The 26,307-nt window shown below is 39.0% G+C and overlaps 2 protein-coding genes across 2 annotated transcripts; both read left to right on the top strand.

Annotated features, from left to right (window-relative positions):
• Positions 1-440: 440 nt before the first annotated feature.
• Positions 441-22,841, top strand: LOC308370019 (P2X purinoceptor 5-like; the record flags this gene model as incomplete). Its single annotated transcript, XM_080844578.1, has 12 exons — positions 441-577; positions 14,422-14,572; positions 14,751-14,822; positions 15,269-15,344; positions 15,843-15,939; positions 16,208-16,282; positions 16,373-16,514; positions 18,762-18,895; positions 19,023-19,116; positions 19,203-19,268; positions 22,632-22,729; positions 22,820-22,841. 12 exons carry the CDS (start codon positions 441-443, stop codon positions 22,839-22,841), a joined length of 1,164 nt encoding a protein of 387 aa, XP_080700704.1.
• Positions 1,127-6,649, top strand: LOC308369921 (P2X purinoceptor 5-like; the record flags this gene model as incomplete). Its single annotated transcript, XM_080844483.1, has 12 exons — positions 1,127-1,263; positions 1,612-1,762; positions 1,946-2,017; positions 2,821-2,896; positions 3,220-3,316; positions 4,134-4,208; positions 4,303-4,444; positions 5,386-5,519; positions 5,648-5,741; positions 5,835-5,900; positions 6,108-6,172; positions 6,544-6,649. The coding sequence occupies 12 exons, from the start codon at positions 1,127-1,129 to the stop codon at positions 6,647-6,649; spliced, it is 1,215 nt and encodes a 404-aa protein (XP_080700609.1).
• Positions 22,842-26,307: the final 3,466 nt, after the last annotated feature.

The following is a 26,307-nucleotide window of genomic DNA, read 5'->3' as shown; positions in this document are numbered from 1 at the left end:
GCTATTACGAGTGCGAGTGGGATAAGGGATATTCCCACGGGTGGTGTTCGGCCGTAGCCACCGAGGCCGGAGGTTTAGGCAACAACACCCGTTGGGATATCCCTTACCTACCCCACGCTCACGATAGCCTACTATATTGCCTACATAAAACAATTCTACAGTCAACGAATTCACATTTAAACACGAAGTTATTGATTAAAAAAACGTTTATTTTGCCATTGTTTCTCCGCAACAAAATAAATAGTTCCATTGTCAAGGTCTTGGTTTGGGAAACTTTGAATTACCTGTCATCATCAATGCGCTTCATCGCGGAGTGATTTATTATTAGCTGTGAAAAGTCCCCGTCGTTGGGTTGTTCTGGGATAATCCTTGGCATGAGTTTAGCACGAGTTAAACCGCGGTGCAGGCATTCAGTGGCAGTGCCTTGAAGAAGTGCCAGCATGGGGATGTCAACGTTTAAGAATATCTTTCTCTCTAAATTTGTTTATAAAACTGCAAAGTTAGACATTCCGGAAAGTAAGAAAGTTGGCATATTATACAGAGTTGTTCAGCTGTGTGTCATCGGATACGTAATCGGGTAAACACATAGCCCGCGGTAGATTTACCTGCAGCGGTGATAAACGACGTTTGTGTTTAACATCTTTTTTTTGTTCTTTGGTCAAATTATAACATTATATAGCTTTTGATTTAAGAGTAGGCCTATTTCTTTGGTGAGTTGTGGACTGATTTGTATCGGAGAGAGAAGATAATGGTTGTTCTCACTCATCAATGTTGGGTGTATTCCAGATAACGGATAAATAATTGACCGTTTTGGTAATATGAAGTGTTCTTTCTTGGTGGTGGTATGAAGTGATAGCCTATCTCTCGTTGTTCAAATACATTTGTCGTCTTTTATCTTTTGCCAAGGGGGGTTTTTGTCATGGAGAAAATGAATTGTTAATTAGGTCTAAATGTTAATATTTAACCATATAATGAAACAATATAATAACCATATAATAAAAATGTATCTTTTATGGGGGGCTGCTGAATCGAAAGTCCAAAATATAATATTCAGCGAATGTCAAATCTCAAACTAGCTAAATCGCGGTGCAGACCTTCAGTGACAGTGCCTGGAAGCAGTCCCACCATGGGGATGTCAACGTTTAAGAATGTGTTTCGCTCTGCGTTTGTTTATCAAACTGCAAAGTTAGACATTCCGGAAAGTAAGAAAGTTGGCATATTATACAGAGTTATTCAGCTGTGTCTCATCGGATACCTAATCGGGTAAGCACATACCCACGGTAGATTTACTTGCAGCGTTGATAGACGACGTTTGTGTTTAACATCTTTTTTTTTTTTTTTTTTTACTCTTTGGTCAAATTATAACACTATATAGCTATTGATTTAAGAGAATTTCTTGGGTGAGTTGTGGACTGATTTGTATCGCAGAGAGAAGATAATGGTTGTTCTCAATCATCCTTTTTGGGTGTGTTCCAACATCATGAACTGATAACGGATAATTAACTGACCCGTTTTGGTAATATGAAGTGTTCTTTCTTGGTGGTTGTAGGCTATGAAGTGATATTTCTCGCTGGTGATTTATACATTTGTCGTATTTTATCTTTTGCCTAGGTGGGTTTTTGTCATCGAGAAGGGCTATCAAGTAGAAGAGGAATCCATACAGAGCTCTGTAGTCACCAAAGTGAAGGGAGTTGTACCAGTCAATTCCAGCACCACAGGACTCAGTTTGTGGGGACCGGAGGACTATGTAATTCCAGCTCATGTGAGTCCAGACGTATGGCAATGATGTAGTTCTTGCGAAATGTTATAAAACTTGCCTGCTCTATCTTATCATTTATTTATTTTGATCTTTGAATGGTATCACAGGCCTAACATATATTTATATATACATTAAAATATATTGCAATGTTGTAGAGATATTTTTTCTCCATTTTTGTCTTTGCAGGGTGAAGCTAATTTTTTCATCACAACCAGTGTCACAGAAATACCCAATCAGACATTAACCAACTGTGCAGAAGTAAGTGCCTCTCTTACAGTGTTTACAAGCAGACACGTAGGTTGCCACACATTTCAACATGCCCTGTATACCTCTCTGAATTCTGAATCGCATTATTATTGAATTCTAAATATTTGTGAAACATTTGGCACTTTGCACTAAATAATAAGTATGATCCTCCTTTTGTCAAACTTTGGGTTCTGACAGTTCTCGTAACACAAAATGGTTAACCAGTACCAGCAATCACTGATGTATCTTCTTCTTCTTTTTCTTTCTCTTCTTCTTCTTCTTCTTCTTCTTCTTCATCATCTTCTTCGTATTCTTCAACCACTACAATGTAAAAAAGTGAAAATCCCTCTCTTGAGCCTGTTTTGTCCATTATGGGCCACAATATGGAATATGATCTGCCCCACATATAGATATGAAAGGCTTGTTCTAAGCTAACAAATTTCCCAGCAATTCGTAATTCCGTTGATTATATACATTTAAAAAGACAATCATTATGTTCCTTTTCTGCTAATAGACCCGCTACATTCCACACACTGCACCTTTACCACATACATAGCCTGTGCAAGAGGCGTTTCCTGAAAAAATAAAACATATTGAAGGTCCACTGAGGTAGTTACTAAACAAATATAATGATGTAGTGGTGATTTCCACCTTTTACCAGTGATTCAGCATCTGAGCCACTTTCACTTTCACTTCAACAGCAGTCACACACTAACCTTTACACCTCATATGGATAACCAGTAAAGGACTGGCTGACTCAACCCTATGTGCTTTTTTCTGTAGAACTTTATTCTTTATGATTGTTATCCTTTTAGAGTGATACAGTTCCGGAGGGCCGCTGTAGGGGCGATGATGACTGCCCATCTGGAGAGGCAGTTAGAGCTGGTCATGGTATGACTAAGGAAGTACCATATTATGAGAGTGAAATTAGGCTATTCATTCGTAATAAAAAAGACAAGTCACCATGGGGTACTAACAGGAAAAAATATGCTTTGCTCCGTACATAAACATGAAATGAGTGCTATACCTTTAATGAAGGTTTATTTGGCTGGATGTGATGGGGTGTAGTGGCCTTTGTTGTGCTTTTAATCGATGTCCAGCTGCTTATTGTTTATGTGATAACAGCAAACATGAAATAGCATACTATTTTCAACAAAATCATTATCTGCTTTGGTGAAAGTTTTTTTTATTTACATGTGATATCTATACTTCAGGAATAAAGACTGGTCGGTGCTTGAAAAAGGACAGAAATGACAGAGGGACATGTGAAATACATGGCTGGTGTCCAGGTGAAGAGGGTCAGAAATACGAGTGAGACATTTTTTACTACAGCAGCATTTACATTCACTGAGGTCTTATACATGTGGAAATATACATTACTGAGCTTTTTTCTTTGTAAATTAAGAAATAGATGGTCTGTAGACCAATTCACCAAGAGCTTCCATCAAACAATCCGGTTTACATGAAATTATTGCTGTTGTAAAGCAGACTGTTAGTCCATGTCCATTAATAGGTGAATGCCATGGTTTGTTTTAGAATCATACGTAAGGGATAATGTATTGTCCGGAGGTCATTCTACAAAAATAATTCCCGACGGGGCGAACAACACCCCGACGCGCAGCGGAGGGTGTTGTTTTGTACCGAAGGGAATTATTTTTGTAGAATGACCGACGGACAATACATTATCCCGCTTATTATACGGGTACTTGCCAAAAACGATAGAAGACATTCCTCCAACATATCTCTTTTTAATGATTTAGGTGCCGTTTCATGTGTCCCGTTTAGAAATAAATAGTTCTTCAAGCAAATAGAACTTTGAAGTTTCAGGTGTTGCATAGCAACCCATTACTTGCTGACTTCAAATTACTCTCTACTGTTGCGTTAAAATGACTGGACTTCTGGCGGAATGATATGAAAGATGTGAATTAGAAGTACAAAACCCGTTGCCAATGACAGCGGTGATTATCTTTCGCAGAGGTCTGTTAGCAGGAATTAATGTATGGGTATGACGTAGGGATGGCCCATTCAAATCAACGGTACTTTTTGGAACATTCTGAAGAGCCGTATAATAAATGAGAGTAAAACAGTTTGTGGAAAAATGATCTCTCTTTTTTTTCCTTTATGTCAGTGTGCTAGAGAAAGCTGAAAACTTTACCATCTATATCAAGAACTTCATCAGATTTCCCAGATTCAGCTTCTCAAAGTAAGTCAAAGGATCAGTTCTGGGGAATGAATGGAGTCATGTGATCTTGTTGGTGGCATGATGCCGTGGCTCAAAGCTCCCCTCTCTATTACAGATCAAACATCCTTGAGACACAGGACAAGAGTTATTTACCGAAGTGCAACTACGATGAGTCGGTTCATCCTTACTGTCCCATCTTCCGTCTCGGGGATATTATTAACAAAACTGGACACAGGTTTCAAGACATAGCTCAAGCAGTGAGTATACATTTTGTGCGACAAGTGATATATGCAGTAATAAACTACTGAACACAGGTAGAAGGTAAAGTAGAATAACATTATTGTATATGACCTGATAACGTCATTACTTTACTTAATTTCTTTTTAATTGTGTAAATATATTTTTTACTAGGTTTTAGAGGTAACACAAATCAACACAGTGTTACCAAGCTCATATAATAGGTCATCCCTGCATGCAAATACAGGTAACGCTAATTGATCTCAGGCCTACAAGAGGTTTATTTAAAGTTTGTGATTAAACTTATTATATATGACAGATATTCTCCGGGGTAGCTAGGTACATTGTAGCACCTTGTATAATTTTTTTTTAACACTGTAACACAAGTTCTTGAAGAAGACAAACCAGCTAATGCATGGAATGCACCAAGAAATTAATATTGCAACATTGTGAGATGGTGCATTTGTCCTTGGTGGAGGTCTGTGCTCTCCTAGTTCCTTTCTAGTAATTATTATTCAGTGCTATTGAGTGTGAAACTGCTACACAGATGTAGTGAGTCACACACTATGTGTCTCCTGTGAGAGGAGACGAGGTTTCAGAAGTGTAAGGCGCTTGGGTTGTAGGTTTGTCTTTCATGTGGGCTGTTTAAAGCTGTGTTTAAGTGTGTAATCTTTTATTTATTTATTTTTTAATCTTACTCGAACATTTTCTTAAGTGTCTTCTTAAATATCTCCTTACGGACTTTGTAAGAAAAGATCTCCGCCGGATACATGAACTCCTGGAATAATATAGCTTCATACTCACACAGCTAATTCAAATAACCACTGAAATGAAATATAATTTTACACCATAGAAAATTCAACCACACCCTCCAGCCGTACACTTGTGTGTTATATCAGAACACAACAACAGAGCAGCTCTTTTCTGGGCCACTAATCAGGACAGTTGTGTGTCCTCTCAGGGTGCGGCGATTGGGATCCTGATCAACTGGGACTGCAATCTGGACCTTGACTCGTCCCAGTGCCATCCCAAATATAGCTTCATCCGTCTGGACTTGAACACCACCGTCAACTCTATCACTACCTTCAATTTCAGGTAGAGCCTCCTGCCTGACTCAGGGCATTCAGACTGTTAGCAGTGTTTGTCTCCATTCAGCAGAACTGACATCACCTTGGGTCAAGGTAGATAGGAGATATTAACATTAGCGCTGATTACATCTCCAGATATGCCCGCTATTACAAGAATGCTACTGGACATAACTACAGGACTTTATTTAAGGTGTATGGAATTCGCTTCCACATCATGGTTCATGGAAAGGTACGACAAAAATGCTTGTTGTTTGTCTGTTGTAAAACAAGGGAACCCTGATGCAATTTGAAATTGATTACACTGGTGTACTTGTTTTCATAGGCAGGGAAGTTCAGCATCATCCCTACTTTAGTTAACTTTGGATCAGGAGTTGGTCTACTGGGTGTTGTAAGTATGAAATCATGATGTCACTGTTGACATTTTCAAGATTCCAGACGTAATGTGGCTAAATAACCAGTAGAGGTCAGTAGTACCAGCAGTTACAGTTTTGGACTCACTACCGTCACGGTTTAGCCTTCAAAATGCTATCTGTACTTATATGTGTGTGGATAGTGCGATTATACCTAACAGATGCACATCACTTATTTTCTCTAGGTGAGTTTCCTCTGTGAAGTTTTGTTTTACTTCATTAAAATTAAAGAATTTGCTGACCTCTCCAGGTACCGTCCTTATTTTCAAATCACAATCATTCAATAGAACTGAATATACTTCTTTCGCTAAGCCCAACGTGTCACTGTCACCTGTTTATATGTGTTAACATAGACAACATAATGTAAACATTCCAGGGTTAGAAGATTCATTCCAGATAGGATAGAACTCTAGACTGTGGAAAGTGTCGTTCATTTTTCTTGTCATTTTCTAACACGGACTAAAAATAAGCAAATGCTGAGCAGTACAAATAACCTTTCCCTTATATAATCACATTACTGACATTGAGTTGTACTTGTTGCAGCTGTGCTTTATATAAATTGAGAGCAATTGAATAAATGAGCATATCAGAAAGAAAGAGAATATCCTGTGCTTTTCCTAGGAAGGATACCAGCACACGAGATGAAGCTAAAGAGGAAGATTCACATGAGCTGCAACAACTGAAGCTACAGGCAGACTCCCCAAAGCAGGCAGAGGCTTCAGCCTGAATTACAGTCATCAATGCAACATGGCCGCTTCACGCTTTTCAAGGACTTAGTATTGCAGCTGCTTTGTGACACTGTGGTGGAAAATATGTGCATGAAAACTCAATAATCTGTATATGAAGAAAATCACAAGTTGGGAAGGGCCAAGGAAGATTTACTGTGACAAGTAAAATCAGTATTGTGGGATTAAGTGTGACAAGTGATTTAGTGTGATAAGTCAAATCAGTATTGTGTGATTTATTATGACAAGTGATTTAGTATGACTAGTGATTTAGAGTAACAAGTGAAATCAGTATTGTGTGATTTAGTGTGACAAGTGATTTAGTTTGACAAGTTAAATCAGTATTGTGTGATTTAGTGTGACAAGTAAAATCAGTATTGTTTTCGAGACTTGCTCAGGTTTATGCTGTTGGAATTTTACTAGGAAAATAAAGATTCTTTTCCCTGAACAACCAAGAACAAAGAGTTTTATCCAGATCTGAAAATAAGAGTGTTTACTTTATCACAAACCTACAAATCAGTCACAACAATACTCCCTAATAAAGCCAAAGAGACAGAAAGCAGTTCGTCAACCGCAAAATGGTTGCACGTTATGCTGATGTTTTTTAGTTTTTCACATTCTTATTTAAAAAAAGAAAAATGCAAATTGTGTTGTTATTCTGTTAACACAGAGTGAAAACACAGTTGTGGCAGTCTTGGATAAGTGTGCTGCTAACGAAATCACTATGTTGACCAGTGATTCTGAACCAATTACACACTTACACAAAGCTTTTAACAGCCCACAGAAAAGACAAACCAACAACCCAAGCACCTTACACTTCTGAAACCCATCTTGCGATCTTAAAGAAACTAGAGGCAGCCATGGACTCCTTTACTCCACTGTCTAGCCCAGGGGTCTTCAACGATTTTCAGGCCAGGGACCCCCAAACTGATGGCGAGATGAGCAGGGACCCCCTACTATATAAATTGCATACAATTTAATGTTTTTTTGCTTTTCATTCATTAGTCTTTATTTTTATACAGCCAGAAAGGAGGAGCAACAGGAGACGACTTACTCCTTGTAGAAGACTGAGCTCAATGGTGTTTTGAGCCCTCAACTTCGACTGCCAGGCAGCGGCTGCCTGGAAGGTGGTTCCGCCCCCAAAACTCTTATCCAATCAATGTGCTTCCCACCTCCAAACCTCTGGTTCCGCCCCCAAACCTCTGGTCCAATCCAAACACTTGAAGCCCAAATTCAAACTTTCTGTATAGTGCTCTCATTCCAGCTCCAACCTCTCAGCAACGAGTGAAAGCTCCAACTTTACAAAGGTATGTAGCTAATATATTTCTATTTTAAACATGAAATGGCTAATTGTGTTTGCTTTAGGGCTGTACATGTAAGATGGGCCAGCTAATGTTATGTTTAGCATGCAATATGTTAACCATATTTAAAGATAGATTGTGCTAATCTTAGCAGTGGTAATGTCATTTCAACCTGCTAGCTAGCTAAATCTGGTTAAAACATTAGGTAACAGTAAGCCTACGAAGTAAGATTTATTACTGTAGATTAATCACTGTATAAAATGGGCCGGCTAATGTTATCTTTACCATGCAATATGTTAACATAAAGATAGATTATGCTAATCTTAGCTGTGGTAATTTCATTTCAACCTGCTAGCTAGCTAAATCTAATTTAAGCTGTGGTAATGTTATCTCAACCTGCTAGCTAGCTAAATCTGGTTAAAACATTAGGTAACAGTGAGCCTATAAAGTAAAGATAATTACTGTAGATATGTATTTAAGTGATTAATTACTGTAGATATGTATTTTAGTGATTGTTAATGGTTAGTGGTTATCTTTCAAATGACGTTGAGACTGGTTGACTTCCAGGCTGCTTACTAACACTGGGTAACTCTCAGGCAGCCAATTGGCTTTGGGTGCCTGTGAGGCACTCGATGTTGAGACTGGTTGACTTCCAGGCTGCTTTGGAATAAGGGTAACTCTCGGGCAGCCAATTGGCTTTGGGTGCCTGTGAGGCACTCGATGTTGAGACTGGTTGACTTCCAGGCTGCTTTGGAATAAGGGTAACTCTCAGGCAGCCAATTTGCTTTGGGTGCCTGTGAGGCACTCGATGTTGAGACTGGTTGACTTCCAGGCTGCTTTGGAATAAGGGTAACTCTCAGGCAGACAATTGGCTTTGGGTGCCTGTGAGGTGACTCTCAGGCAGCCAATTGGCTTTGGGTGCCTGTGAGGCACTTGATGTTGAGACTGGTTGACTTCCAGGCTGCTTACTAACACTGGGTAACTCTCAGGCAGCCAATTGGCTTTGGGTGCCTGTGAGGCACTCGATGTTGAGACTGGTTGACTTCCAGGCTGCTTTGGAATAAGGATAACTCTGAGGCAGCCACCAGTTTTTGTAATAGGCTTTTTAATAGACTTCATAATAGACTACAGGTGACTTTGTGACAGCCAGTGGAGAGGAATCTATGCATGGTGGATTAACGTTGTGCTCCAGACTGTTTAACACTGACCATGTAGCCTACAGTTCAGGTCATCACAAGATAAAATAGTTTAGTATGTGTGTCTCAGGGAGTCATAGGCTTATGTTTTCATACTTTTTCCCCGTTTCAGGCAATGGAGAAGAATTGGCTTGGCTGAAGTCAATCGAAGATGGCTTAAAGAAGGAAAGGGACCCTAGAATCGAGCAATCCTTTGAAATCCTTGAAGGGAATATTCCTGAGGATGTTCTCTTGAGGACATTTGATTTTGACCATTTTCACATTATTCTGTATCATCTTGGTTACTGTGTGTATGAGGGTTGTACTTGGCCTTTATTTTCAATAAAGAATATGTCACACCCCATCAGTCTTGTCTCTCCTCCATCATGTGTGTCCTCTGATGATGCATTTTTTTAAAATAATTAATGTAAGTTGGGGTTTCATTAACTTGTAACACTCTACTGGAATAAACCCTTATGTGAAGCTGTAGAAATAAGTGTTGAAATTAATTTATTTCATTTCAGGCCCAGCTAGCTAAATTATCAGACTAGTTCAATCAAGATGCCAAGTTCAATACACTTCCAATTCAATACACATACACAGTGATGTAGAACATCTAGTTATTTTATTAATTAACAACAACAAACAAAGGATTTTTATTTTTTATTTTTAATATTTGCGATGTGTGTGTCAACACACTTTTCAAACGTCAACTACCACCTCTACTATTCCTGGCCCCAAGGTGTGTGTAAGGAGTCCAAAATCCTCATTTGAGCACACCTGGTTGGCGAGGTGCTGGAGCTGTTGTCTGGAGGAAAAGATAAAAACATAAATTAAGGATAAATAATGTCTATTATACCTGTCAGAGCCCAGATAAAGGATGTGGAATATTGCAAATTACTTGAACTCCGTGGCTCTCCCTGTGAACACAGTGGGGTCTAGAGCAGGCAGCATGACCACTTCTTTAAAATCAATGCTCCCGGCAGCCAGAGCACCGACAGAGGAGCACAGGTCCTTGGCTTCGCCTTAACAAAAATGGGAAAGACATATCATGACACGAACACAGTATTAAATTCAGATTTGATGCACATACCAATGTGACAGTGCAACACTTATTGACACTGGGGTGTAATAGTTTGGAGCTGGCTTTCTGAAGTTCTTTCTTGATATCAATGTATGTAAAAAGTGCCATTACAAGAGTAGTGTGTAGAATTGAACTGTACCCTCTGACAGCTTTGAGCAAAGTGAGGTGACTCTGGTCACTGGGACGGAGTCACCCCGACCTCCTGCAGCTGCTGCCTGAGGTCCCTCTTCTTATTCTTATCAATCCTCAGGAGAGCAGTGAGGGTGTTAATGGACATGCTCTCAGGAGGAACAGTCCTCCTCCTGATCTCCTCCACCGTTATCTGGTATCTTTGTAAATATAATTTTTGAGATTCACACTCAAAGAAGGTTTCAAAGTTTCAACAATATAATTTGTAACAATCATATTAGGATTTCATCTTCTTTACATATGTGACTGGTTTTCCCAGATTCCATCACAAATGGAGCATCAGGGCTGGATGGGGCAGTAGGGCTTGGTGGAGTAGCAGGGCTGGGTGGGGCAGGAGGGCTGGATGGGGTTGGGGCTGGGGCGGAGGCTCCACCAACCAGTGGTGACTGGTGGAAAATTAATGATTTTGCAGATGGCCCTATAAAGTCACAAGAAGTAACCAAATTTGCTATGTGAGTAGATGGACGTAGATGAACTAGTGTTGTAGTACTCGAATCCAGTCTAGAGACCATTTTCTGCTTTCTCTGTCTCGTCTCTGACTGGAACCTTCAAAAGACTTGGTCTTGTCTTGGTCTCAAGAAGGACTCGTATTTTCAGAGCGAGTCCTCGAGACCAACAGATTTGATTTTAAGTTCAAGTTAACATATATCCAATTATCCATTATCCATCATTAAAAATCAATTTAAATAAAATAAAAAACATAGCAAAATGTTGATTGGCATTATTTGAAAATGACATCCCATGGTACTATACAAACACTTTGCCTTAAGTCAGTGAATAAATTCATAGTTTTTGGAAATCAATAGATGGACAAAGGAAGTGGGTTGATATATGACTTCCCCCATAGAGAGGGCATGGATTGCTGTTCCGCCAGTACATGGCAAGATAAAGAATAACTTACCACCTTTTGCCACCTGCAGGGCCTTACGCTTCCGTCCTACTGTATAAAGACATTGCAATTAACAGTATTTTTGGGGGAATTATTGTAGTCATTGTTAAATGTCAGTGTGTGAGAGCAAGCTTTTTTTTAGTCATTAAAGTAGGTCTAGGTTGAACCTTACCCTTCCTGGGCGCCATTTCTTCATAAACTGAAAGAGAAAGGCAATATGAGTGTGATTAGTATTATCACATAATGTTAGGCATATGCAATGTTAAAAATAATCTGGCAGAATTATTCAGGAGGCCTATCTGTATGAGGAGGCATGAGGACAATTTAACTTTATCACTAAGGGATATCATGAACAATACAGGTATCTAAAACCAATTGGCTGCCTGAGAGTTACCCTTATTCCAAAGCAGCCTGGAAGTCAACCAGTCTCAACATCGAGTGCCTCACAGGCACCCAAAGCCAATTGGCTGCCTGAGAGTTACCCAGTGTTAGTAAGCAGCCTGGAAGTCAACCAGTCTCAACATCAAGTGCCTCACAGGCACCCAAAGCCAATTGGCTGCCTGAGAGTTACCCAGTGTAAGTAAGCAGCCTGGAAGTCAACCAGTCTCAACATCAAGTGCCTCACAGGCACGCAAAGCCAATTGGCTGCCTGAGTGTCACCCTTATTCCAAAGCAGCCTGGAAGTCAACCAGTCTCAACATCGAGTGCCTCATAGGCACCCAAAGCCAATTGGCTGCCTGAGAGTTACCCAGTGTTAGTAAGCAGCCTGGAAGTCAACCAGTCTCAACATCAAGTGCCTCACAGGCACCCAAAGCCAATTGGCTGCCTGAGAGTCACCTCACAGGCACCTAAAGCCAATTGTCTGCCTGAGAGTTACCGTTATTCCAAAGCAGCCTGGAAGTCAACCAGTCTCAACATCGAGTGCCTCACAGGCACCCAAAGCCAATTGGCTGCCTGAGAGTTACCCTTATTCCAAAGCAGTCTGGAAGTCAACCAGTCTCAACATCGAGTGCCTCACAGGTACCCAAAGCCAATTGGCTGCCTGAGAGTTACCCAGTGTTAGTAAGCAGCCTGGAAGTCAACCAGTCTCAACGTCATTTGAAAGATAACCACTAACCATTAACAATCACTAAAATACATATCTACAGTAATTTATCACTTAAATACATATCTACAGTAATTAATCTTACTTTATAGGCTTACTGTTACCTAATGTTTTAACCAGATTTAGCTAGCTAGCAGGTTGAAATAACATTACCACAGCTAAAATTAGATTTAGCTAGCTAGCAGGTTGACATGAAATTACCACAGCTAAAATGAGCATAATCTATCTTTATGTTAACATATTGCATGGTAAAGATAACATTAGCCGGCCCATTTTATACAGTGATTAATCTACAGTAATAAATCTTACTTCGTAGGCTTACTGTTACCTAATGTTTTAACCAGATTTAGCTAGCTAGCAGGTTGAAATGACATTACCACAGCTATATTGCATATATTGCAACATATTGCATGCTAAACATAACATTAGCTGGCCCATCTTACATGTCTTACATGTACAGCCCTAAAGCAAACACAATTAGCCATTTCATGTTTAAAATAGAAATATATTAGCTACATACCTTTGTAAAGTTGGAGCTTTCACTGGTTGCTGAGAGGTGGAATGAAGTTGGAGCTGGAATGAGAGCACTATACAGAAAGTTTGAATTTGGGCTTCAAGTGTTTAGATTGGACCAGAGGTTTGGGGGCGGAACCAGAGGTTTGGAGGTGGGAAGCACATTGATTGGATAAGAGTTTTGGGGGCGGAACCACCTTCCAGGCAGCCGCTGCCTGGCAGTCGAAGTTGAGGGCTCAAAACACCATTGAGCGAAGACTGATGCTCGGAGCTCCAGTGGTTTCCTCAGGTGAACGAAACTTTCAGAAGATCACTCACGCACGAAAATAAAGCATCCTGCGACCAAAGTTTGGGAAAGACACAATTGTCCCCACCAATATTTAGTTAATTTCAATTGCCTGTTAGAACAAAAATATTTGACACAATATCTTTGCAAACTCATTCTTGTTTTTATCTACACTATGTTTATCGCCCAGAAGAGCGAAAAATACATTTCCAAGTTTTCCAATGGGCCCTAGAGCCTGAGAGACAAGATGCTGTCATTGAATTGGTTGAAAAGGATCACGTTCTCAGCACGTGAAAGCAGAGCTACGGCTCTGTTCAATGTTACCCAATGTTATCATTGAAATGTTATCACTGATAACACACACTGGTTATTTTGAGAATAAATGTTGTAGGTAGTAAAAAGGAGCTATCAATTGGGATGCCCAAACATATGTTTAGGATATCCAAAAAAGAACAACAAAAATAAGTGATGTTAATACTTGCCAAAAATGTGGAGAACGCTTTCTATTCATTTATTTATTAATATTTATTTTCAGTGCAGAATAGGCATACTGTGTTGTATTTAAACTAAGATTTTATTATTCTTATTGTGTTAAAATCAGTTCAAAGTTCCACGAGTTAGTAGACTACATAAATGTTAATATTTAACCATATAGGCCTACATACCATGTAATAAAACGTTTTTTTTTTTATGGGGGGGCTGCAGAATCGAAAGTATCACCTTCAGTGACAGTGCCTGGAAGCAGTCCCAGCATGGGGATGTCAACGTTTAAGAATATCTTTCTCTCTGCGTTTGTTTATAAAACTGCAAAGTTAGACATTCCGGAAAGTACGAAAGTTGGCATATTATACAGTTATTCAGCTGTGTCTCATCGGATACCTAATCGGGTAAGCACATACCCGCGGAAGACTTACCTGCAGCGGTGATAGGCGACGTTTGTGTTTAACATCTGTTTTTTGTTCTTTGGTGTAATGATAACACCATATATCTGTTGATTTAAGATTATTTCTCGGATGAGTTGTAGCCTACTGATTTTTATCGTAGAGAGAAGATAATGGTTGTTCTCACTAATCAATTTTGGGTGTGTTCCAACATCATGAACGGACTAACTGATAACGGATAAGTAACTGAATGTTTTGGTAACATGAAGGGATCTTTCTTGGTGGTGGTGGTATGAAGTGATATTTCTCGTTGTTGATTTATACATTTGTCGTCTTTTATCTTTTGCCTAGGTGGGTTTTTGTCATTGAGAAGGGCTATCAAGCAGTAGAGGAGTCCATACAGAGCTCTGTAATCACCAAAGTGAAGGGAGTTGTATCAATCAATTCCAGCACCACAGGACTCAGTTTGTGGGGACCGGAGGACTATGTAATTCCACCTCATGTGAGTCCAGACGTATGGCAATGATGTAGTTCTTCCGAAATGTTATTAAACTTGCCTGCTCTATCTAATCATTTATTTATGTTTTATCTTTGAATGGTATCACAGGCCTAACGTATATATACATTAAAATATATTGCACTGTTGTAGAGATATTTTTTCTCCATTTTTGTCTTTGCAGGGTGAAGCTAATTTTTTCATCACAACCAGTGTCACAGAAATACCCAATCAGACATTAACCAAATGTGCAGAAGTAAGTGTCTCTCTTACAGTGTTTACTACAGACAGGTAGGGTGCCACACATTTCAACATGCCCTGTATACCTCTCTGAATTCTGAATTGCATTATTATTGAAATCTAAATATTTGTGAAACATTTGGCATTTTGCACTAAATTATAAGTATGATCCGCCTTTTGTCAAACTTTGGGTTCTGACATTTCTCGCAACACAAAATAGTTAACCAGTACCAGCAACCACTGATTTGTCTTCTTCTTCTTAATGATGTACTGGTGATGTCCACCTTTTACCAGTGATTCAGCATCTGAGCCACTTTAAGCTCTTCAACAGCAATCACACACCAACCTTTACACCTCATATGGCTAACCAGTAAAGCCCTTACTGATTCAACTCTATCAGCATTTTTTCTTTAGAATACTGCCCCACAGGTTAAAATAGCTTTATGATTATTATCCTTTTAGAGTGATACAGTTCTGGATGGCCGCTGTAGTGACCATGACGACTGCCCACCTGGAGAGACAGTTACTGCTGGTCATGGTATGATTAAGGAAGTACCATATTATGAGACTGTAATTAAGCTATTCAGTCGTAATAAACAAGCCAGATCACAATGGGGTATTTACAGGAAAGATACATGCTTTGCTTCTTACATTAACATGAAATAATAATAATAATAATACCTTTATTTTATAATGCGCTTTTCAGAGACCCAAAGTCTGCACAAGTCAAAATGAGTGCTATAGCTTCAAGGAAGGTTTATTTGGCTGGATGTGATGGGGTGTAGTGGCATTTGTTGTGCTTTTAATCAATGTCCAGCTGCTTATTGTTTATGTGATAACAGCAAACATAAAAAATAGCATACTATTTTCAACAGGATCATTATCTGCTTTGGTGAAAGTTTTTTTTTTAACATGTGATATCTTTATTCAGTACCCCTTAATACCCTTTAAAATGTTGTATAATACACATATTCACAAAATGCCTTCGGGGTTCTGATTTTGTGAAAATTGACCCTGTCTAATATCTATACTTAAGGAATAAAGACTGGCCGGTGCTTGAAAAAGAACAGAAATGACACTGGGACCTGTGAAATACATGGCTGGTGTCCATGTGAAGAGGGTCAGAAATCCGAGTGAGACACTTTTTACTACAGCAACATGTGCTTTTACTGAGGTCTTATACATGTGGAAATATACATCACTGAACTAAATTAAGAAATAGATGGTCTGTAGACCAATTCACCAAGAGCTTCCATCAAACAATCCGTTTTGCATGAAATTATTACTGTTGTAAAGCAGACTGTTTGTCCATGTCCATGAATAGGTGAATGCCAGGGTTTGCATTAGAAACACATGAGAGTAAAACAGTTTGTGGAAAAATTATCTCTCTTTTTATGTCAGTGTGCTAGAAAAAGCTGAAAACTTTACCATCTATATCAAGAACTTCATAAGATTTCCAAGATTCAGCTTCTCAAAGTAAGTCAAAGCTCTGGTCAGGATTGAAGTAATGTGATCTTGTTAGTGGCATGATGCCGTGATGGCTCAAAGCTACCCTCTCGATTCCAGGTCAAACATCCGTGAGACACAGGACAAAACTTATTTAAAGAAGTGCAAATACGATGAGTTGGTTCATCCTTACTGTCCCATCTTCCGTCTCGGGGATATTATTAACAAAACTGGACACAGATTTCAAGACATAGCTCAAGCAGTGAGTATACATTTCGTATCAGTTTGACAAGTGTAATATGCAGTGATAAACTACTGAATACAGGTGTGAGGTAAAGTAGGCTAACATTATTGTCTATGAACTGATAACATCATGACTTTAGTTAGTTTCTAAATTTATTTTTAATTGTGTAAATATATTTTTGCTAGGTTTGAGAGGCAACACAATTCAACACAGTGTTACCAAGCTCATATAATAGGTCATCCCTGCATGCAAATACAGCTAACGCTAATTGATCTCAGGACTACAAGAGGTTTATTCAACGTTTGTGATTAAACTAGATATATTTGACGAACATTCTCTGGGGTAGCTACTAGCTCGGTGCATTGTAGCACCTTGTATCATTTTTTTAACACTGTAACATAAGTTCTTGAAGAAGACAAACCATGGCCTTGGTGGAGGTCTGTGCTCTCCTAGTTCCTTTCTAGTAATTATTATTCTGTGCTATTGCGTGTGAAACTCTGTGAGACTTAGTAGTCTCACAGAGTTTCACACGCAATAGCACAGAATAATAATTACTAGAAATTGTACGTACGTGGCATAAAACACAAGACTTGACAAGTACTGTACTTCACTAGTTCCTTTCTAGTAATTATTATTCAGTGCTATTGAGTGTGAAATTGCTACACAGATGCAGTGAGTCACACATTGTGTGTCTCCTGTGAGAGGAGAAGAGGTTTCAGGAGTGTTAGGCGCTTGGGTTGTGGGTTTGTCTTTCATGTAACACAGGGCTGTTAAAAGCTGTGTTTAAGTGTGAAATCTTTTGTATGTTTTTTTAAATATTTTTTATGGTTGGTTGCTTTGTTTTGTAAATATATTTGTACGTGGTAGCTCTAAACAGCACACATATTTGACCTAATTCTCGAACATTTTCTTGAGTGTCTTCTTTAATATCTTTGGCCTCATTCTCGAACAAGTGTCTTCTTAAATATCTCCTAACGGACTTCGTAAGAAAAGGTCTCCGCCGGATTCATGAACTCCTGGAAATGTTTTCTTAAACCGCCAAAGTGTCAGTAGCTGTGCACTGATCCTTAAATTGAATGCACGTGCACCTGAATTATCATACAGAAACCCTCCGCCAGCTCCTTCTAATTTAAAGGTGTCTTCACTCTGCTGACACCAGGCATCCTGAAAGCCATTATGAGTTTTAGTTTTTTTCATAAGCTGAATACGCTAAGCAATGAAGCATTATAAAATAAACAACAGGAAACATCTGCCGCCACAGTATTTCAGTGCTGGTCTAACATGAGAAACGTCTGATGCTGAATATGACGATAAGGCTGTGATGAAGATCTACCTGACCTTTTCTGGGATCTTTATTCAGATTCTGATTGTGTTCATTAATATGGGCAGAGATTTCTATGTATGTGTTCTAACACTCAAATACATACTACATAGTATAGCTACATATTCACACAACATAGGACACATAATATAGCTACATACTCACACAACATAGGCCACATAATATAGCTACATACTCACACAACATAGGACACATAATATAGATACATATTCACACAACATAGGCCACATAATATAGATGCATACTCACACAACATAGGACACATAATATAGCTACATACTCACACAACATAGGCCACATAATATAGATGCATACTCACACAACATAGGACACATAATATAGCTACATACTCACACAACATAGGCCACATAATATAGCTACATACTCACACAACATAGGCCACATAATATAGCTACATACTCACACAACATAGGCCACATAATATAGCTACATACTCACACAACATAGGCCACATAATATAGCTACATACTCACACAACATAGGCCACATAATATAGCTACATACTCACACAACATAGGCCACATAATATAGCTACATACTCACACAACATAGGCCACATAATATAGCTACATACTCACACAACATAGGCCACATAATATAGCTACATACTCACACAACATAGGCCACATAATATAGCTACATACTCACACAACATAGCCCACATAGTATAGCTACATACTCACACAACATAGGCCACATAATATAGCTACATACTCACACAACATAGGCCACATAATATAGCTACATAGCTGATTCCAATAACCACTGAAATTACATATAATTTTACACCATGGAAAATTCCACCACACCCTCCAGCCGTACACTTGTGTGTTATATCAGGACACAACAACAGAGCAGCTCTTTTCTGTGCCACTAACCAAGACAGTTGTGTGTCCTCTCAGGGTGGGGCGATTGGGATTCTGATCAACTGGGACTGCAATCTGGACATTGGCTCTTCCCAGTGTCATCCCAAATACAGCTTCATCCGTCTGGACTTGAACACCACCGTCAACTCTATCACTACCTTCAATTTCAGGTAGAGCCTCCTGCCTGACTCGGGACATTCAGGCTGTGAGCAGTGTTTGTCTCCATTCAACAGAACTGACATCACCTTGTGTCGTGTTCATTGTAGATATTAACATTAGCACTGATAACATCTCCAGATATGCCCGCTATTACAAGAATGCTACTGGACATGACTACAGGACTTTATTTAAGGTGTATGGAATTCGCTTCCACATCATGGTTCATGGAAAGGTAGGACAAAAATGTTTGTTGTTTGTCTGTTGTAAAGCAGTGAACACTGATCCAAATTGATTACACTGGTGTTCTTGTTTCCATAGGCAGGGAAGTTCAATATCATCCCCACATTAGTTAACTTTGGATCAGGAGTTGGTCTACTGGGTGTTGTAAGTATGAAATCATGATGTCACTGTTGACATTTTTAGGATGCCAGACGCAATGTGGCTAAATAACCAGTAGAGATCAGTAGTACCAGTAGTTACAGTTTTGGACTCACTACCGTCACAGTTTAGCCCTCAAAATGCTCTCTGTACTAAGTGTGGACACTGTGATTATGCCTAAAAATGATATTAACGGGTGCACATCACTTATTTTCTCTAGGTGAGTTTCCTCTGTGAAGTTTTGTTTTACTTCATTAAAATTAAAGAATTTGCTGAGCCCTCCAGGTACCGTCCTTATTTTCAAATCACGATCATTCAATAGAACTGAATATACTTCTTTCGCTAAGCCCAATGTGTCACTGTCACGTGTTTATATGTGTTAACATAGGCAACATAATGTAAACATTCCAGGGTTAGAAGATTCGTATCATGCAGGATAGAACTCTAGACTGTGGAAAGTGTCATTCATTTTTCTTGTCATTTTCTAACACAGACTAAAAATAAGCAAATCCTGAGCAGTACAAATAATCTTTCCCTAATATAATCACATTACTGACATTGAGTTGTACTTGTTGCAGCTGTGCTTTATATAAATTGAGAGCAATTGAATAAATGAGCATATCAGAAAGAAAGAGAATATCCTGTGCTTTTCCTAGGAAGGATACCAGTACACGAGATGAAACTCATGAAGAAGATTCACATGAGCTGCAACAACTGAAGCTACAGGCAGACTCCTCGAAGGCCGCAGAGGCTTCAGCCTGACTAACAGGCATCAATGCAACGTGCGCTTCACGCTTTTCAAGGACTTAGTATTGCAGCTGCAATGTGATACTGTAGTGGAAAACATGTGCATTAAAACTCAATAAACTGTATGTGAAGACAATCAAGGAAGGACCAAGGAAGATTTAGTTTGACAAGTAAATTCAGTATTGTGTGTTTTAGTGTGACAAGTGATTTAGTGTGACAAGTCAAATCAGTATTGTGTGATGTAGTGTGACAAGTCAAATCAGTATTGTGTAGTGTGACAAGTCAAATCAGTATTGTGTGATGTAGTGTGACAAGTCAAATCAGTATTGTGTGATATAGTGTGACAAGTCAAATCAGTATTGTGTGATGTAGTGTGACAAGTCAAATCAGTATTGTGTGATATAGTGTGACAAGTCAAATCAGTATTGTGTGATATAGTGTGACAAGTCAAATCAGGATTGTGTGACAAAGAGATTTCGTGTGACAAGTTAAGTCAGTATTGTGTGATTCAGTGTGAAAAGTGATTAAGCGTGACAAGTAAAATCTTTTTTTTTGTGTGATTTAGTGTGACAAGTGATTTAGTGTAACAAGTAAAATCAGTATTGTATTGCCATTCGCTCCTTTACTCCTCTGTTTAGCCCATGGGCTCTGTGTTCATTTTTTGTCATCCATGTGCTTCAGACCTGACCTCTCACTATTTACTTCCTGCCTTTGTTTGATTTCCTTCCATTTTTCTGCACTCACCTGTTCATCAGTCACATTACATTGTGTGATGTAGTCTACAATGTGCATGATACAAGGTGAGCAGAACTTGTCACACTACATCACACATTACGAGTCATTTAGTAAACTGGAGTTACTTTTTGCTCCTGCCTGTGATTTTTTTTCTTTTGTTGTTATTATTGGTTTTGGTTTTGCATGTTAGCCTTTAGCTGCTTGAGCCATTTTCTTGAATTGTTATGTGTTTAAAATTCCATGGAATTATCGGCCCTGTTTTTTCCCTGACATACCTTCTGTTTTTGTCTGGATGTTCTGAACTTTTGTATTTTTTCTTGATTTTGAAAAATAAAAAGTACAAATCCCCGATCCGCTCAAGAATTGAATTAGTTCTTACTTGGCCCATGCTCCACTCCTCCAACAGGTTTCATGAAAATGAGTCAGATAGTTTTAGCATAATCCTGCTGACAAACAAACAAACAGAAAATATCAATCTCGGCGGAGGTAACAAGTTCAAAGACCAACTGCTGTGCAGTGGGAATGAAACTGTCATGTTTGCACTGTGCGGCTCACTATGTCTGCATAGAAGTTATAGCCTACTAGTAATATTCACTATCATCACTGAACCTGTTTACCAATGAATAATGTAATGTAACAATGTTTGCACATGTTGCCGTTTTGTTTGTGTGTTTGTGGGTGGTGGGAATGACTAATCGGATTTCAATTACTGATGTCACACATTTCAATAATTCAAAATTAAATGCAAAATCTTGCCTTTCATCAGCGTTTTTAAGAACGCTTCAGCACTTTGATGGTCTGTTTACGTTACAGTTTGTCAGAGTGATATCCATGTTTCTGATAGCTTTTTCTTTGACCTGTCTACTTTTCCAATAAAATATCCGAAGTAAGTAATTTGACTGTAAGATCCAACACATTGTTGGTAATATATATACATATACGCCTAACGGTGTGTGTGTGCGGAAGCAAACGCGAAGAGTAGGGGGCTTGTACATGTACAGGCCCAGGGGTCCATGGTTTCATAATACGTCCATGCCACCATCCGCACACTTGTGTGTAATATCAGAAAACAACAACAGAGCAGCTCTTTTCTGGGCCGCTAACCAAGACAGTTGTGTGTCCTCTCAGGGTGGGGCGATTGGGATCCTGATCAACTGGAACTGTAATCTAGACATTGGCTCGTCCCAGTGCCATCCCAAATACAGCTTCACCCGTCTGGACTTGGACAACTCTGTCAACTCTAGCTATAGCTACAATTTCAGGTAGAGCCTCCTGCCTGACTAAGGACATTCAGACTGTTAGCAGTGTTTGTCTCCATTCAGCAGAACTGACATCACCTTGTGTCATAGTAGATATTAACATTAGCGCTGATTACATCTCCAGATATGTCGCTATTACAAGAATGCTACTAGACATGACTACAGGACTTTATTTAAGGAATGTGTTTTCACGTCATGGTTCATGGAGAGGTAAGACAAGTAAAGCAGGGAACACTGATGCAAATTGATTACAGTGGTGCACTTGTTTCCAAGTTCAGTATCATCCCCAACCCAATTAACGTTGGATCAGGACATGGATCAGAACATTGGATCAGGACAGAAAATGCTCTCTGTTCTTAGTGTGGATACTGTGATTATGCCTATCAATGATATTAACAGATGCACATCATGTATTTTCTTTAGGGGAGTTTTCTCTGTGACATGGTTTTGCTTTACATCATGGAAAACAGAGCATACTAAAAAGAGAGAAAGTAGACACAAAAAAAAGAGAAGAATACAGAAAGAGAAAGTATGGGTCTATGAAGGCTATTATTTCAGGTTTGAGAAGTTTAAATCAGGCAGGACAGAACAATGATATTAATAGATGCACATCATTGGTTTTCTCTAGGGGAGTTACTTCTGTGACTTGGTTTTGCTTTACATCATCAAATATAGAGACGAATACAGAAAGAGAAAGTATGAGTCTATAAAGGCTGACCGCCCAAGGTACTGTCCTAATTTTGTGAGAGCTTTCAAACCACAATCAAACAATAGAACAGAATTGACCCTTTGCTAAGCCCAATGTGTCTCTGTCAGGTGTATATGGGTGTTAACATAGGCAACCTTATGTCCATTCCAGAGTTAAGAGGTTTAAATCAGGCAAGATAGAACTCTGGACTGTGGAAAGTGTCATTTCATATTTCTTGTCATTTTCTGACAGGGAATAGAAATAGGCAAATGCCAGTGGTGGAAGAAGTACTACAGTTTCTTACTTAAGTAAAAGTACAAGTAAACAGGCAAATGAAAGTAAAAGTAAAAGTAAAAGTACTACATCAACAATCCTACTTAAGTAAAAAGTAAAAAGTACTCACTTTTAAATTTACTTTTAAAGTAAAAGTAAAAGTACTCACGCAATGGGTTGTCTCAATGTCTAGGCTGTCCCATTTTGATAAAGAAATAGCGACTGGTAATAAATGCCTCTACAGATGTCACTACTAGTAATAATTATAAGCAACAACATTTGTTAATTGGAAAGGTTGGTGTACTTATTGGGCCTATTGTCTGTAATACTGTTCACACTCTATCTTACAATTCTGCAGATGACAAGTTATCTACCAGGGATTATTTGCAAAGTTAATACCATTAAGCCAAACCAATAAAAATATCTTTTAATCTTTTATTTAATTGTAAACGTGTAAAAAATGGAAATATGAAACATGAAAAACAAATGGAGTTGTTAAACTGGTCAATGCAGAGTTTTATGCTCTATTGATTGCAGAAAAGAAAAAAAAAAAAACATTGAGTAACCCAAGACTAGGCATTGCATGCCAGGCAATAACCAGTCAATACAAAAGGCAAATCTTCACGTTAGCTTGACATTGCTAAACTACCAGCTTTATCTTACCACTACGTTAAATAAATAATCAAGGTACAATCGTGTTATTTTGATGCTAATGCTGTATGTCAACATGTATTTTTGCTAGATAACAGTATAAAATCATGTCAGTAACCGCATACGATATGCAAAAGTCATTAACTTAGCATAGCAAGAACTCCGCATAATTTGACCTGTTTCTCCAAATTTGAAGGCGATTTTTTTTAGGTAGACAAGAAACGCACTGAAACCTCCACGGGTTATTCTTGGGGCCTCTGAACTTGAACATGTCCTCAGATGAGGCTGACTCTGGATCCATGCTGAAAAGTTGTTTGTTAGTCAGGCTGTTTGTCGAATGTTTAAGCAAAACAGGCAAGTCTACCGTAGTGCTGCTGCTGCTGCCAAATACACACTCTGCTGTCATTGGAGCTGATAGAGCCACCTGATTGGCTGAAACGTCCTTAAGCAACGCAATCCATATTTTTGTGTAGGCAACATTTTGGCAAAACTGTGTTCATAAAATGTAACGAATAACGACACATATTGTAGAAATGTAGCGGAGTAAAAGTATAGATAATAGCTGCAAAATGTAACGAAGTAAAAGTAAAAAGTATGCACTATTATTTTTACTTAAGTAAAGTACAGATACGTAAAAATGTAACGAAGTACAGTAACGAAGTAAAAATACTTCGTTACATTCCACCACTGGCAAATGCTGAGCAGCACAAATAACCTTTCCCATATATAATCACATTATTGACATTGACCTGTTGTCACGGAATGAACAGGCTCAGAGATAGGAATCTTGAGTTACAGAATAAATTGCGAGCAGAGACAGCCAGGAACGAACAGGAAAGGCCACAGGTTGTTGAAACACAGATGACGAGGAAGTAAATCCTCTTACATGCAGGCAGAGCCCACGGAGGGGCGCAGGCTCGAAGCTCTTACCGAAACTCAGGAAACTGGCGATATATGCGCAGAAATAAATAAAACCGAACTTGTTAACTCTACAAACTACAAAGCCGAAGTGGAAAACAAACCACAAGTCAAACTCGACAAGACTAGAAACAAACTGTAACAAAGGCTATGACATAAACTATAACAAACTTGGACTTGAATGAAAGTGATACTCATCAACGTCAGGATGCAAGAGAATCAGTGTAGGCCTACTCTGTATAGTGTGATACCGGACACTGAGTGAAGGGAGTGCATGGCATATGTAGCACAGGTGTGAGTGATTAAAGGCACCCAGTGCAACTTTATGTAAACATTCAATGAAAAATAAACATTCAATTTCTAGTCTTTTTTACACGTAGTAAGTTTCAATAACTCCATACCATTACATATCGACATTCAATGAGCAAAGATGAGACGTCGTTGTGTGGTGAGAACTGATAGAAAATCGTAAACAACAACAATCGCCGGTGGGGAGAAGCCATTTTTCCATTGACTGGAACCTGCTTTATTTATTGTAGGTTACCCAAAAATAAAGAAAATGGCGGCGATTGTTGTTGTTATCGATTTTCTATCAGTTCTCACCACACAACGACGTCTCATCTTTGCTGCTTGAATGTCGGTATGTAATGGTATGGAGTTATTGAAACTTACTACGTGTAAAAAAGACTAGAAATTGAATGTTTATTTTTAAGCCTCGAAAGTTCCACTGGGTGCCTTTAAGACACAGGTGTGAGTGATCAGTATTCCGGTGATGCGAATGCGGTGCAGGTGAGAGTGCTGATGACTTGCAGCTGGGAGTGAGTTTGAGGGCTGAAGGGGGCGTGGCCGGAGCGAGGCGCAGCAGTAATTTGACACCTGTACCTGTTGCAGCTGTGTTGTATGTCAATGGAGAGCAATTAAATTAGTGAGCATTTCAGAAAGAAGGAAAATATTCTGTGCTTTTCCTAGGAATGATACCTGTACACAAGATGAAGCTCAAAAGGAGATTCACATGAGCTGCAACAACTCACCAGTCTGAAGCTACAGGCAGACTCCTCAAAGGATGCAGACGCCTCAGCCTGACTAATAGGCATCAATGCAACATGGCCGCTTTACGCTTCTCAAAGACTTTGTATTGCAGCTGCAGTGTTATACTCTGGTGGGAAAAATGTGAATGAAAACTCGATAATCTGTATGTGAAGACAATCAGCAATTAGGGAAGGGCCAAGGAAGATGTGAGAAAAAGATAATTGAAATTGTGGTGTTATTCTGTTAACGTTTGAAAATAAAGTGAAGACACAGTTGTTGCAGTCCTGGAAAAGTGTGCAACAAAAGAAATCACTATGATGAGCAGTCTGTAACAATAACACACTTACACAAGGCTTATAACGGCACACATGAAAGACAAACCCACAACCCAAGCGCCTTACACTTCTGAAACCTCTTCTTCTCTTACAGGAGACAGGTTCACATACTCAACTTTCAATTTTGGCCCATAGGGCCATCTCAACTAAAGCCACACGTGTGAAAGGATGTCGTGGTGAGCATGACAACCACAAACTATGAGGGGCCGTTTAGGACATAACTATTGAGACACTTTCACGCTCACTACTGAGACACTCTTACGCATACTAATGAAACACTCTTACATTCACTTTTGAAACGCTCTCACACTCACTACTGAAACACTCACACATACATACATATTCTGTAAACCTATGCACGATCATATATAAAATATTATACATACTCGTCTGAAACACTTACACATAGT

The sequence above is a fragment of the Sprattus sprattus genome (assembly GCF_963457725.1).
Source record: "Sprattus sprattus genome assembly, chromosome: 9".
Taxonomy (NCBI): Eukaryota; Metazoa; Chordata; class Actinopteri; order Clupeiformes; family Clupeidae; genus Sprattus; species Sprattus sprattus.
Note: the sequence above shows the minus strand (reverse complement) of the source record. Positions and strands in the feature narration are given on the sequence as shown.